Source organism: Pteropus alecto, unplaced genomic scaffold (assembly GCF_000325575.1).
Source record: "Pteropus alecto unplaced genomic scaffold, ASM32557v1 scaffold22, whole genome shotgun sequence".
Taxonomy (NCBI): Eukaryota; Metazoa; Chordata; class Mammalia; order Chiroptera; family Pteropodidae; genus Pteropus; species Pteropus alecto.
This window is the reverse complement of record NW_006434839.1, coordinates 1,235,418-1,250,684: the sequence shown is the minus strand read 5'-3', so window position 1 is coordinate 1,250,684 and position 15,267 is coordinate 1,235,418. Positions and strand designations below refer to the sequence as shown.

Below are 15,267 nucleotides of genomic sequence, written 5' to 3'. Positions count from 1 at the left end.
GGGCTCCCTGGGGGAGACTGTGTGCCAGGCCTCAGTCCATCATGTCAGCAGTTAGCTGCAGTCGTCTCTCGCTCATTCCAGCCCTTCTAGTAGCATAGGTCTGCTAATAAAAAGCAGCGTAGAAGAGGAGGCAGCATAGTATAGAAGTCGTCTCTGGAGTCACAGAACTGGCACTTCCTAGCAGCGTGACCTTGGCTCCCTCAGCCCTGGGTTCACCTGTAAAGAGGGGCTGGTAGCAGTACCTTGTCAGATCATTGAAGGATTACTGAGATGACTATAAAGCTCTGAGGGTAGCACCTGATCTAAGGGTTCAGTAAATGCTCATAAATGTGATATGATATACACCGAGTACTTTGGGCGTTAAAATGAATTAATGCTGGCAACGGGGCAATGAGTGATTGAAGAGGCAGCCAGTGGGGAAGGAGGACAAGGAGCTGCCAGATGGTCTAATGAGATCTGAGCCTTTTATTTATTTCACCTTCCATGCATAACAAGATAGCTTGGGAGAGTGCAGTTTTAAGACTGATGGAACATAACCGTAGAGAGGCAGGGCATAAGCAGTTAAAACTGGCAAGCCATGACTGAGTCATTGTCCATCCGACCTGAGCTCTCTTTGTCCCTCTCGTCGTCAGGGATCTTGCCCTTGCTCCTGCTGGCTCTGGTCTCTCTCCCCATGACTTTGGCTGGCGAGCCTTGGCCCCGTCTCGAGGAACCTTCCTGGCCCAGAGGTCAACAGTGGCTCCACTTCTGCTTAGTCTGGCTCCTGGTTCTCACCTTGCTCCTTTGTTTCAGTGCTTCTGGCACCGATTCTGTCACCTACTTGGTCCTGTGACCCAGGAATTCCTCCTTACTTCTGTGGAGCATCTAGCATCTCAGCTTAGCCAGAATTCCTGGTACCTTCTTTGGGATTTTAAAATCCTATGAACACCATAAAACTCCTCAACATTAACTTGCAAAGCAAATGCGATACCGTAGTGATGGTCCCCTGCCCTGTGTCCCTAGGTTTTTACAACTGTTGGAGGTTTTCTTCCTCTGAACATAGGAACATTAATCTTGATTACTACACACTGGCTTTCATAAATATTGGTGGGAGCCTGCCTTTCAAGCTTTGTGGTCAAAAACAGCTGCTTAGAAGACATAAAAATAAATGGTTATGAGTTTGCCCAAGGGGTAGGTTTAGTGTCATTCAGTTTTATTGAGAACTTAGTAATAATAACAACAGCAGCTAACACTTAATCAGTGCTTGTCATGTGTCAGACTTGATTCTAAGCACCTTATTAACTCATTTAATCTTCCTAGCAACTTTACGAGATGGCTATTAATCTCCTAGTAGTGTGAGATTAATAGCCCTATACAGATGAAGAAACTGAGGGACAGCAAGATTAAGTCATTTGCCCAAGGGCACACAGCTGGTCATGCCAGAGCCATGTTTCAAACGCAGGCAGCCTTCAGCTTAACCTCCCCAAATGGTTCCCGTGTCTCAGGTAGCACGTGGGAAATGAACCACACCTGTCCTGAGGTTGCCTGTGCCATCAGCCCCACATGGTGTAAGACAGATGTTATGTGCTGCCTCAAGCCTGGTCTTCCGAGTCCGGTCTGGGCTCGAGCCTTGCCATTGTCACTTGCTAGACGTGTGACCTTGGGCAAGTTATTCTCGCGTGCTAGACTTCTCTTTTATCCGTACATTCTGTAACTCCTAACACGATTGTGACACTTAAACGAGAGAGCCACAGCTCCTGGCACCTGTTAAAAAGAGCATTTACTTTTATAATCAATGTATGAGGCCCTCTGTGCTGTGTCCTGTTTGGTACAAAGTAAATATTAGGAGTGCCTAAAGAAAAAATGGACTATTTTTTTATTATGGAAATTTTAAACATAAAAATTAGAATAGTTTAATGAATCTCCATGTACCATCACCCAGCTTAATTATCTCTCTACTTTTGGGGGGGGGAGGGGTGCAAATCCCAGATAATATATCTTTATTATTTTACCCATAAATACTTTAGTACCTTGTCTCTAATACGTGGGGACTTAAAAAAAAATCACAGTGCCATTATCATGAACCTTAAAGAATTAAAAATCTCATATCACCCAATATTCAGTCTTTCTATTTTCCTCGTCGTCACCCAATTCTGTTTTATAGTTTTGTTAACATCAACATCAAAACAAGTTTCATACATTGCATTTGGTGTCTTATCTCTTAAGCCTCATAAAAACTATAACTCCTCCTCCTTTTTATCGGACTTAATTTGTTTTAGAAACTAGGCAGGTCTCCACTTGCCCTGTAGAATGTTTTATCCTCTAGATTTAGAGAAAAACTTACAATGTTCAGTGCTGTGCAGTCATATTGGAGTATGAAACACAAAGAAAAATAAGTAATACTGATTATGACTTTCTTTAAAATTGATATTGTGTTCATCATGGGGGTTTTGCATTCATTTTAATTTTTTAAAAATACGATAATATATTTATCTCCATAACTGTGTTTCTTGGTGCTCCTTTAAGCTTTGCACCTGAGACAAGTGCCTCACTCCCATCATTCTAGTCTTGGCCATTGGTTCAAGTTTATCGGGTTCCTCCATCTCTCCTGTGTCTTGTAAAGTGGCGATTAGATCCAGATTCGAGGCTTTGCTATTCAAAGCACGGGCCATGGTCTAGCAGCACGGGCTAATCCTAGGAGCTCGTTAGAAGGGCAGAACCTCAGGCCCACTCCAGACCCACCCAGTCAGAACCTGGTTGAAGCAGTGCCCCAGGGGACTTGTCTGCCCACGAAAGTCTGAGGGGCATCACCCCGGAGGCTAAATTAGACTCGGGTTTCATTTTTGGTGGTGAGAATGCTGCACAGGCATGTCGTGGATTTCTTACTGCATCATGGCAGGAAGTACGTAGTGCCTGGTTGTCCTGCTTTGGGGGATATTAAGATCGATCAGTGGATTCCGATGTGACCAGCCCGATGCATCCATTAGAAAGTTAAGAAGGGTCGCTTCTGAGAGTTCACTAGGGCGGCATGGTTCCGAGGAGAGCAGCTATGTATGTGGGTTTGAATGTCGATCTTACACTTAGCAGCCGTGCAAGCCTGGGTCGGTTACTTCACCTCCCTGAGCGTCAGTCAGTTCTCTGTAAACCGGAGCGAAGCAGCACCCACCTCACTGGGCTGTCACGCAGGTTTTCCTACAGCAGGGCCTGGCGCAAGGAAGGCATTCCACCAGGATTAGCACTTCTTTCCCTCTTCTTTGGGTTTCTCCCTCCTTATCAGAGAGCGTCATAGCCAAGATGTCACTTGAGTTGGGCCTTGCAGAGTGAGCGGGGCAGTGTTCTAGGTGATGATTATACTGAATAGGCAGGAAGTGAAAATGCATGATGTATCTTTGGAGATTGGCAAAGAATTTGACTTTAGAGAGCTGGAGTTTTTCAGTAGACAGCGTGAAGACTGAGAGGATGTTTCAATGGTTTATATATAAGGTTTATATATAGTAAGGACTGGTGGCGTTAGGAGTGGAAAAATAGGTTGACATGAGGTTGTAGTGGTGTGAATAGTACCTGAGCATGGGCGCTGTGGGCATGCAGACTTCTGTTTGGGTTGGATTTTCCTACTAATTGGTTACGTGACATTTATCAAGGTACTTAACTTCTGTGCCTCAGTGTCCTTAGAGGTGGTGGAGATAATGAGATCTGTTTAGCAGGTTAGTTTTAAGGATTAAGTGAAATGATGCGTGTCAAGTGCCTGGTACTGGGCCTGGCTAATAGTTACTTCTCGACAAATGCTCGTCATTACTATTATAAATGCCCGGGTGGCTGTTCGTTTGAAGGAGAGAAAGGTAAGAAAATCATTTTTTGGCTTTAGGACTTGAATAATTGGCAATACAGAAAGAGAAAAGGTGCCAGGAGAATTGGTTTAAGGAGCAGGTATTATATTCCCTTTCAGATATGTTGAATTTGAGACCCTGAGTTTGAGATCCAGGGGAAATGTGTTAGATTTCAGGGGTAAATTATGTATGAGCCACACTCGACTGGACCGTATTTTTTTCTCTTAGTACAGATCGTGGTTTCATTAGCATCTCGTGCTGTGTTTTTCAGCGTCTGGGATTTCTGACAAAGCAGAAATTTCGCCTGCACATCCATTTAGATCAGCGTTGGACTTTGCCGTCAGTGGCCGGGCCTGGCCGCTTCAGCCACAGCGGGAGGGTAGCACGGGCTTTTCCCCTCTTCATGGCTCTTCATTTCAGATTTTGTTGCAGTTTTAAGAAAGCAGTTTGTTTTGCTTTTTAGTCATTTCAAGGTTCATCTCTCTCTCTCTCTGCCTGTACGCAAGCTGATGCTAAAATTTGGGGGTGTTAATAGGTGCTATTTAAGGAAGCTCATTTATGGGCAATTAAATACCGTGCCTGTCAGCCTAGATTTGGTCGGGAGAGGGGAACTAGTTTTTTTAAGTGCAATGAAATTTAGTTATAGTCCCTTTCCTTTCAACATTTTTGTCAGATTATATAGGAAACAGATTTTTGTTAAAAGAGCATATTTTGTTTCTCATATGTTTATAGGTGTGAGGGGGCTGAGATGGAAGGGCAGGAGATATATTTAAATGATATTTTGTTGATTTTACATAATTTTTAGGGATATTCATTCATATCAGTGGTTTTAGCTGCTCCAATCACCACAGAGAGAATAATCATAGCTGATGCTAAAACTAACCCCTCTCTAGGTAGTAACTGACATCTCAAATATTTAATGTCATGAAACAGCACAAATACAATATAATTTATGAGTTTATAGATCAGAAGTTGTCCAGATCTGTCCTATATCCTGGAGCCCAAAGTAAATACCATTTCATTTATTTATTTATTTATTTGGGCGAGGCAACCCTTGGTTGCAAGGACCCTGTCACTTATTTTTTATTCTTCATTTATTTATTTATTGATTGATTGATTGATTGATTTGGGTGAGGCAACCCTTGGTTGCAAGGACTCTGTCACTTATTTTTTATTCTTCACACCTACAGCACCTGGTCTTCCTAGGTGGTCTCCCATCCAAGTACTAACCAGGCCCGACCCTGCTTAGCTTCCGAGATCAGACGGGATAGGGCTTGTTCAGGGTGCCATGGCCATAGACAGGAAATACCATTTAATGCACACTGTTTACAGAGAACACATCGTAGGGTGGGAGGAGAGAGGGAAGGACTCTCTCTTCCTATGCTTTCTTCTTGAATAGCTGTCACTCTCTGTAGATTTGAGTACCTTGTATATAATTGACATTCAGTATGTATTTTTAATTGTGAATGCAAATGCACAATGGCCAATAAAACAAAAAACTAGCGTTTTGATTGCCTATTAAAGTTAATGTTACACAGTATATGAAAGAAAAGTATCTGGCATAGAATGTTTAAATTGGAGAGTTGGGCGGAAATGAATAGGTTGAAGAAAGAGCTGGAAGTGGAAGAAGAAAATGAACCACAAAAGACTGTCAGCAGAGTGCTTCTGAGAATTACGTAGGGGTCGAAATCTTTGACAATGTAGCCGGCGGCAGCATCTCCGAGGACAGTGTCCTTCAGTGGCATCAAACTATGAACCGATGACGGTACAGTCGGGACGTGGCGGTCAGCCGGACGTGGTCCGCAGAGCTCTGCCGCCTCGCCTGGCTTCTTTGAATAGTAGGATGTCATAGTAGGAACAGGGACTGATATTTCTGGAAGAGCTGAGGCTAGAATAAGAGGTGAAAGTAGAATTATTACATGTTCTAGGAGGAGGAAAAGTACGATAGATACAGGCTTCCTCCGCTTCCATTTTTCTCACTAGAATGAGGGATAAAGTGCAGAACTCATTTCCATCTCTTTGGCTGATGAAAGTTCCACAGAACAGACCAAAAGGATTACTTAGTTATGTGCGAGGCCCCCCTCAGGGGATGCCATTTTCACGAAGTCATTTCCTATCCTAAATCGTAGGGGAAACAAACTGCGTAGAGAAAAACCAAGAAATTAGGAGGTACTTGAAATATCTACAAGTAGTGGCTTGTTCTGCCAAAGTACACGTAAGTACCGATGAAAATGGCTAGGAGCTAATAAAATTGGAAGAAGGTGGTTTGGAGGTTTCTGTATTTCAGAGGGTGACAAAGAAAAGGCAACAAACTAGAGCTTCACCGCAGCTATTATATTATATTATTAAGTGTTATTATAGGTGGGGCCTTCTCACTGAGGGAAGATTGAGGCTTTGGCTAATAAGTGTTCTCGAATTAATGAATAAAGAGTGGGGTTAGATTAAGCTGGGCTTTTTCCTAAGCCCACTTGCAGAAGAGAAAAACGTATATCACTATAGTGGTAACTCATGAATTGAGGTGACCATAAGAGGTGGCCTGTGTACATGCCTGTGTACGTGATTAAACAGTGGACAGAGATTTATTCCTATTTTATCATTTTGGAATGCCCTTAGAGAACAGAACAGAAGCAGGATATTGAGAGAAAAGATGCCACGTCGAAAATCAGGAGTTCAATTCTCGTGCTAAGTCTTTTAGTAACTTCTAACGGTGGGCCAGGTGGGAAATTTTCTCAGACTAGATCAGTTATTTTCAGTTATTTTCCAGGAGCTCAAAGGAGATGGCACCATTGAAGAGTGTGGCGCTTAAGTGAACATGCCAGAATGATTTGGGACTTAAATATATAAGGTTGGAACTATATATGCTGTGTGAGTGTGTCTGTGTCTGATACTCACTGCTGTAGTGAACTTTGTTACTTCTGGGCTGTTGTTACATCACTTGGTTGTTGGGGACCAGGGCGTGTAGGGGAGGTTGAATTAGGTAATTTCTAAGGACTCTGCCACCTTAACATTTTAGGTTGTCAGGAAGTGGAACTTGGGCCTGGGTGCCTTTGATATAGGCATTTGATTTGCCTGGCTGCTGTAGAGCTTTTATACTTTGACAAGGAAATAAACAAAGATATTTGTAAAAACAGGGATTGGAGACCTGAAAATTGCTGTAAATATTCAGGAAGCCATGGTTAAACAGTGGGCAAATTTATATCTCTGGGATAAATCACACATTTGTGTTTTAATGTGGTAAAACGTATTTTGGCAAAGGCCCGCTGGGAGGATTGACTTCATTGAGACATGACGTAACTGCCACCCTTTTTGTGTCGGCTCATTCCTCTGAGTAGCTATTTTCACTAGATTTTTAATTTCAATCTTGAGCGAATGCTTTTAGCAAACTTTAAATAATAAAATGTTATTTTTGAGATGTTGGTCATAATTTGTAAAATGTGAAGAAAATATAGCCAAGATTCTTCAATAAATCTTTCTTGCTTCCTTTTCTCCCTCCCTCCTTCCCTCTCTCCCTCCCTCCTCCTCTCCCTCCCTCCCTCCCTTCTATTTTAGCAACTTCAGTCTTGGGATAAAGCTCTTGGTTTGCTTTATATTATTAAAAATGTTGATCTTTGCATTGTTAAATATCCACCAACTAAAGAAATCAATTCAGAGGCACCATTTGACCTCAAAATTCCCAAATTGCAAGTTTGGTGTCCTTTTTACCAGTCTGGAAGGAAACAGTGCCATACACTTGGTCCTTGATGGTAGACTTTGTTAACTATGTTTTTCTTTTGCCAAACTTTTACCGTCAGCAACACAGGTGATTTTTAATGCCAGTGATTACCTGTGGGGCTTCCATTTTTCTCCTTTTATGCACTCTCAGGGGCATTGAAATGAAGATGTCACCACTTAATACATGGTAATCAGTAGGATTTCTTCCTGACCTTTATACTTCCATGACATTAGGGAACTTCTTTTCATTGTGCCTGAGAAAGGTAAGAAGACATGCATTTCTTAAGCAGCAAGTGATACATCACAGAGAGGCCTGGAGAACAGGGAAGGAAGGCCTTGGTTGGTAGAAAGACCAGACCAGAAGGCCCTAAAATCTTTATAAAAATCATGAACATTTTTACTGCTTTCTTAGCGTTTCTAACTTCTCACTACCCATTTACTCCTATCTACGTGGACACTCCTTAGGTCAGAAGATGACGCGTTCTTCCTTAGGCCGCATCTCCTCCTGGCTGGCCATGTGTCTTTCTCTTGGGCAGACATGGTCTCAGTTTTCCCGTGTATGACAGAGGCTCACTGCAGCAGTCATCCGTTTGGGTGGGGAGTCGGGGGGGTCGGGGAGGCGGGGGATGATGTGCAGTTCGACCAAGTTCTCTCCTCTGCACACAAGAGAATCACTTCTCGGAGGTTCATTTTCATCTTTGCTGTCATCCCCACTGTTCCATAGGCCGCACTGGGCACCACCGCTGGCAGTGTGATGATTAATTATTCTGAGAAGCTTGGATAAGTCGAAGTTGTTGTTGTAAACATCAAACTTAGAATCTGTTTTGTGTAAAGCAGAAACCATTCGCATGCACCGAGGGAAAAACTGGTGGTAGAAACTGTTGTCCAATTGGCCTCTGGACTGTAGTGGGAAATATCTTTTTTAGGTAAGTAGGGTGGATCAATGGGATTTTTCTCTCCATGTAAGGTTTTTATTGAAATAACAACTTATCTTATTTTGCAGTCCTAAAGTAATAAATAAAACATTTATGGCTTGGAATAAATTGAGAGCTTCTCGTTTCCTGCGGTAGCAGGCGTGTTCATGCTCACCTAAAGCCTCAGCACATCTTTTCATTTCCTAATCCCGGAGCTTCTAATTTCTTTCTGTCCAAGAGCCCACACTTTAGTATTGAGCAGGTCTTCAGGGCCCTTTTTGATATGACTGCATTTTGTAGCACCTCTTTTAAGCTGTTCAACTTCAGTTCTCACAGGAGACAACGTGATGTGGAAAGAACATGGGCTTAGAATTTATATACAGTACTTTTTTTTGCGGGGGAGTAACATTTTCTTCAGTTCACATTCAGATTCGTGACCTATTAGCAACCTGGAATTTCTCTGGTGACTAGACTTGGCCACTGGAACAGTGCTCTTGTGCTTTCTGGTGTGCCAGGAGTGCTTCACTTAGCCTTTTTAGAGGGTTCTAGTTTCATTACCCTCTCTCTAAATACACACACCCCGCACACACCCCCTTGGGTCTTCTTGATCACCACAGTGATTCTTCCTCCTGCCTTTGGCGGTTATCACACTGAAGAGCTGTCCCAGCTGAGCTCTTGGTTCAAAATACCAAGTCAGTTTAGTGCCTGTCGGACACCGTGCATAGCCCTTACGGTATTATTCACTGTGCTGTACATCCCTGGCAGTTTACATGTCTTAATCTCGTCCCCCTTTTCGCCCCTCCTCCCAACCCCCCTCCCATCTGACAACCATCAAAATGTTCTGTGAGTATCTATGAGTTTGTTTCTGTTTAGTTTATTTTTTATTTTTTTAGGTTCCGCATATGAGTGAAATCATGTCTTTGTTTTTCTCTGTCTGACTTATTTCACTTAGCATAATGCCCTGTAGGTCCATCCATGTTGTTGCAGGTGGCAAGATTTCATTATTTTTTATGGCCCAGTAATATTCCATTATACATATGTACCACCTCTTCTTTATTTTTTTTAATTTAAGTATAGTTGGTATACAATCTTATATTGGTTATATTAGTTTCTGATGCACAGTGTAGTGATTTGACATTTTATACCCTACAATGTGATCACCCCACTAATCCTAGTAATCATCTGTCACTGTACCACTTATCATAATATTGTTGACTATATTCCCCTTCCCCTTTTCACCCATCCCCCACCATAACATTGTAATAACTCTGAATGGTGTCGGATGGATACTAGACTTACCGGGGTGATCACTTAGTAAGTTATGCGAAAGTCTAATCACTATGTCGTACACCTGAAACTAATATCGTATGCATAAAATTATATGTCAACTGTAATCGAGAAATAAAAATTATTAAAAAAGAATGCCAAATATGTAAAGAATAACCTTCAGTTTTTCTTATAGGACAAAATCTGCCTCTCTGAGCACAGAGAGTCAGTCTCTCCTGTTCAAACATTTGCCACTTATTTATTAAACGGGTATTTATTGACTACCATCTAGCCACAAGAGTCTGTGCTGTGTACTGTGCAAGGGAAAACTGAATTATCCATGACAGTCCGTGTTATGTGTGGCAGGGTAAGGGCATGGCTGTGTCGTGTTTGGCCTTCTGTTCTTTAAAGGCGGAGAGGATGAAATGATCAAACCCTTGGAAGGGTAAATCCATGTGCTTTTCAGGAACAGCAAAGCATGCAATTTGCCTAGAGGAGAGGCAGCTTCAAGGATCACGGGAGAGAAGGAAAATGGTACTTGATCTTTTCCTCCACTACCCACCACATTTTTCCTTTGGCTTTCAAATGAGGTGCAGTCTCAGCTGACTTGAGATTCATTTGGTTTTTTCTATCAGTTGTCCCGTGCTCAGGCTCCTTCCCTGCCGCTCCTTCCCTGCTCATCCAGGTCATCTCATCCACTCTGATCCTTCCTGTTACTGTCTACATCTTTAGTCAAATGGCCGACTGAAATTCCAGACGTGTATTTCCATCTGTCTCCTGGACACCTCCACCGATGCTCGCCACTATCTCAGATCTTAAGGTCCCAAACTCAACTCCGCTTCCTTCTTCCTAAACTTGTACCTCCTCCTGCATTCCATCTCTGAATAGTGCCACCTCCCCCCAGATGGCCCAAGGCTGAAACATGGGCTCCATCTTGAACCCCTCCCTTCCCTTTAATTCCCACAAGCCAGCCATCAAGTTTACTGTCTAAATATCTGCTGAGTCTGCCCTCCTCGTCCCCACTGCGGGGATCCTGGGTCCAGTCATCATCAGGGTCATCACTGCCCTGCGATTCCTGAAGAACCTCCCTGGGCTGCCTAGGTTCCGTCTTCCATTGACCAATGTCTTCGTCACACTGCAGTCAGAATGATTCTTCTAAAACGTAAAACTGGTTACATCAGTTCTCTTCTTAAAACCTTTTCATGGCTTTTTATGGCCCTTAGGATAAAATCCAAATTTCTTAAATAGCTTAAAAGGCCTTTGGTGATCCGGCCTGTACCTGACTCCTCAGACCTCGGCTCCAGCTGCCCCTCCCGTGGCAAGCTGCCTCCACCTGTCCAAACACTGCCTTCGGTTTCCTGTGTTGGTCGTGCTGTGGCACTTGCAGGCTCTTAACCTGCTGTTTCCTTTGCCTAGATTCGCCTTCCTATTTCGCCTGACAATTTTTATTTCTCCCCTAGGTCTCAACTTTAGTGTCACCACTGCCTGTAAAAAGCCCCTTCTAATTCGCGTGAGACTGGGTTAGCTACTCCTGTTATGTGTCCCTTTTATGGAGCAGATAAAAGTCAGATCACATGATGGTTGCCTGTTGAATTATCTTTCTTCCCTTCCAAACTAAACTGTATGAAGATGGGGGATGTTGGGCTTATTTACCTGTACATCCCGAACACCCAGCACAGTGCCTGGCATATTATTTATCAAGAGGAGAGAGAGTAGCGAGAATCCAGGTAGAGGTGTCCAGGAGACAGATGGAAATACACGTCTATTACTATACTACCAATATTTACCAAAAGTTGTTCTTTTCTACTTAATCCTAAGCTTCTCCAGGGCAGGACCAACTCTTGTTCGCTGTACTGTACCTGGCACTTTGTGTTAAATGAATTTGTTTCAACAACTACTTTGGGCAGTTTTATTGTACCTGAACTTATAAAAATATGAGCGTAAATCTAAAAGGTTGTATTAAGCGAGACCAGGAAGTAATGTGATTAATAAATACTATAAAGTATACATCGAAATGATTATTGCCCATTCAGTATTAGCTAATGTTAAGAAGAAAAAGCATTAAATCGTTGGATTTGAGTCAGGTTGGCATGAGTTTGAATCTCAGCTCTACCACTTAGCATTGTGATCTTGGGCAAGTCATGTTCCTTCTCTGAGCCTCAACTTCCTCATCTGTAAAATGAGAGTATGACGCCTGCCTTGTCAGGTTGCTACAAAAATTCAAGGTTTATGAAAGCAGCTGCCATACGACCTGGTACATGGTAGTCACTCTACGAAATTTAAGTTATTTTCTCTTGTATTCCAACAATGCTGCCATTACTGAAACATTTTTAGAATCTCTTTTGAAATAGTTTGCAGAGCTTGCTATAGACCATCAGAATATCTCAATGGGAGAAATCTTTTTTCTTTAAGAATACGTTTACTTTTTAGAAACAGCTTGATTTCGGAGAGCAAGACCAAGATGATTAATACCATTTTTTGATATTAAAAAAATTAGGTATGATTATAATGAGATTCCCTTTTGTAGTAGCTAAATTGATAACATTCTGGCTTTTTCACAGGTGTCACTAACAACATATTCCGTTTGGCACATTAAAATTCAGGAAATTAACGATCAAAAAACGTTTGATTTTGAATAGCACTCAGATAAAATCAAGCAATGCTAGTAAGCTCAGGAGAGCTGTCTTTAATAATATTCTTAATCACAAGTTAACCATCAAAATTTCTAGCAAAAAAGATTTTAGGAAAAAACGGCCCAACGTGCTATCCCTTATCCTTGGACACACTTGGGGCTGTTCCCTTCTCAGCCAGGCCTGCAGGCATCGATGCGGCCGAAACGCAGAGGGGGTGCAGAGGGGCCTGGCACCTTCAGGGGCCTGTCCCTAGTAGAAGGGGAGGAGGTGGCTAGGGAATGGACAGGGACAAAGAGACAGGGACACAGCATTTATAGAAGCGTAGAGGACTTGTACAGAATCATGCTCAGAATGTGTTTGTAGGACGAGACTGGAGGCAGAGCTTCATCCCTCTACTAGAAAAAAACATCGAAGCGGGTGGTCGGAGGAGCACAGTCATGCAGGGCTGGAAGCGGCACCCCCAGGCTCCTGTGGAAGCTGGGAATCCCAGGCCAGGGGGCTCCGATGACAGTGCTCAGGTCACTATAAGTAACCTCGTTTTCTTCTGTGATCCAGCGGTTACTGAGTGTTCAGTGTTTCGCCCTGTCCTTGTAGAGAAGGTCACGAATATGCTGTATCAAGTCAGCTATAAAAGGGTTGTTGATATGTTATTTTTAAATATTTTACTGGTTTGCACCCTGAATTTACCTCATCTTGCTTTGTGTGTGTGCGTGCGTGTGCGTGCGTGCGTGTGTGTGTGTGCGCACGCGTGCGCTGATGTCGGAATGATTCCCTGAGAGCAACGATGGGGAAGGATGAGAAAGAAGAGCGAACTATGAGTATTTGTGAATCTTGAGTGGGGCGGGGAGAGCGGCTCGTACAGCTGGCTCCCTCTTGGCGCAGGGTGGTGGAGCAGTGGCCCTCAAGCAAGTGGGCACTGACCTGGCGGTAAAGGCGCCCTGTGAGCTAGACTTCACGAGGGCCTGGTGCCATGGAACCTTGGTTCCAAGACAGCATGCCCTTTTGAGGTACCGTGCCTTTATGGTTTTAGTGGAACATAGTTCTTGGGTTTAAGATGGGCAGCTCTGCTGCTTCCCCTTGGACATTGTTTCCTTGTCAAATTTGCTCTGTGAAATCTAGGGGTTCTGCAACCTGGCTACGGAAAAAGCCATCGAGCAGCCTCTGACTGCGACTGTGGCACAAAGCAAACGGTTTCTTATTTTCATTTTTTTTTTTTAGTTCAGCCGTAAATATCAAAATTAGATGTGAATTACTGTAAACATGCAAAATTCAAGGTCTTTGATGTTATGAAAAAGGGCCAGAAAGAGAATGTAAGTGAAATAACCCTTCTCTCCTTTTAATTCTTTATGAATTGTTTATTGATCACCCTTTCTGGGTGCCAGTTTCTTCGACCTGATTACAACAGCGATCTTAGCAACATGCATTAAAAATGTCTCTTATAGGAAGACTCAGGAGCCCTGGGCAGTCAGCCATTTCAAGTGCTCTCGTGATATAAATGACAAACACATTTCAGAGACTTTTATGTTAAAAAGGTGAACGTATTCTGATAGAATGTTTTCATTTTTGCTAGCCAGAGTTTTGCCTCATGCCAGAATTTTCCATTTATGATACAGTTGAGCGACAGTGATATAAATATAAAGAAAGATATAGATGAGACAGAAACAACTAAACATCAAATTTATTTCTGTCAAACGACCTGAATAATTTCCACTGGATAAGAAAAATGTAGAATAGGTGCATTAATTTTCTATCACTGTTCTAACAAATCATCACAAATTTTGTGATTTAATACAACACCTATTTATTATCTTACAGTTCCGTGGGTTAGAAGGTCTCACTGGGGTAAAATCCAGGTGTCGTCCAGGACTGCTTTCCTTCTGGAGGCTCTGCGGGAGGACCTGCTCTGGGCCTTTCCAGCTTCTAGAAGGTCCCCACATCCCTGACTCCCATCTTCAAAGCCAGCAAGGTCGCGTCTCTGACCATTCTCCCATTCTCCCCTAATCAGACTTGCTGCTGAGCAAGCCATGACATTTCTCCCTTTTAAGGACCCTTGGGATTAGATCAGGCCCCTTGGGATTAGATCAGGCCCACCTGCATCATCCAGAATAACCTTATCTCCAGACCTTAAACTTAATCACCTCTGTAAAATCCCTTTTGCCATATAAAGTAACACACTTTCAGGTCCTGGGGATTAGGGTGTGGACATTTTAGGTGGCATTATTCTGCCTGCCACACTATGGAAACACTTAACACAGGATTTCGTTCAGAGAAAGTATTTTTTCAAATGCGCCCATGATTTGTTACAGGTCTTTAAGAAACTTTCATTTGGGTATTTTACAAGGAAGAGTTGTACATATTTCAAAAAACAAAAAACAAATTTTACTTGTTTGGATTTTAACCTACTTATTCCAGCTAATGTTCACTCTCTTTTGTTTGCTTCTATAGTGATAACCTGCTAAGGAGAGCAGCCTGTCAGGAAGCCCAGGTAATGCCATTCACCGCGCACCACTGGAAACCGCCTTATCTCGATGGTGCAGGAGGCTCGGGCGGTTCCGGGGCACCGCGCAGAGCCTGGCATCAGTGTGGTTCGGCTATTTTCTCCCACTATCGGGATGAATCGGGCGGAGAGCCAACTCTGGATGGAAGCGGAGGAAGTTAACCATCTGGTGAAGAGCCGTTCCAACGCCCACCTCTTTAGACTCATTTACTTCAGGATTAGTCCTAAGAACACATTGGTTGGTGCTCTGGGATTTTGTTCGTGTCTGCACTTGTCCTTGAGATGGGGCTAAACTGAGTCATCCCTGGTCCAAGTAACCCCCAAGGATATCAGTTCAGAGCAGGTGTTACCTCTCACAGTCAAATCTTCTTAAAACTGTTGACTCATATTTTTAGAGCCTGTTTCTGTAGCCCAGCTGAGCCATAAATACCATGCGCATC

General features: G+C 43.0%; 1 protein-coding gene and 1 pseudogene across 3 annotated transcripts in view; one reads left to right on the top strand and one right to left on the bottom strand.

The window, feature by feature from the left end:
* Positions 1 to 15,267, top strand: part of AGK (acylglycerol kinase) — a 76,544-nt gene that overhangs the window by 13,765 nt on the left and 47,512 nt on the right. For all 3 annotated transcript variants that reach the window (XM_015588333.2, XM_025045909.1, XM_015588334.2), the window contains one exon: positions 14,776 to 14,815. In XM_015588333.2, the coding sequence (XP_015443819.1) occupies positions 14,776 to 14,815 (40 nt within the window). The remainder of the gene's footprint in view (positions 1 to 14,775; positions 14,816 to 15,267) is intronic.
* Positions 4,988 to 5,106, bottom strand: LOC112478868 (annotated as a pseudogene).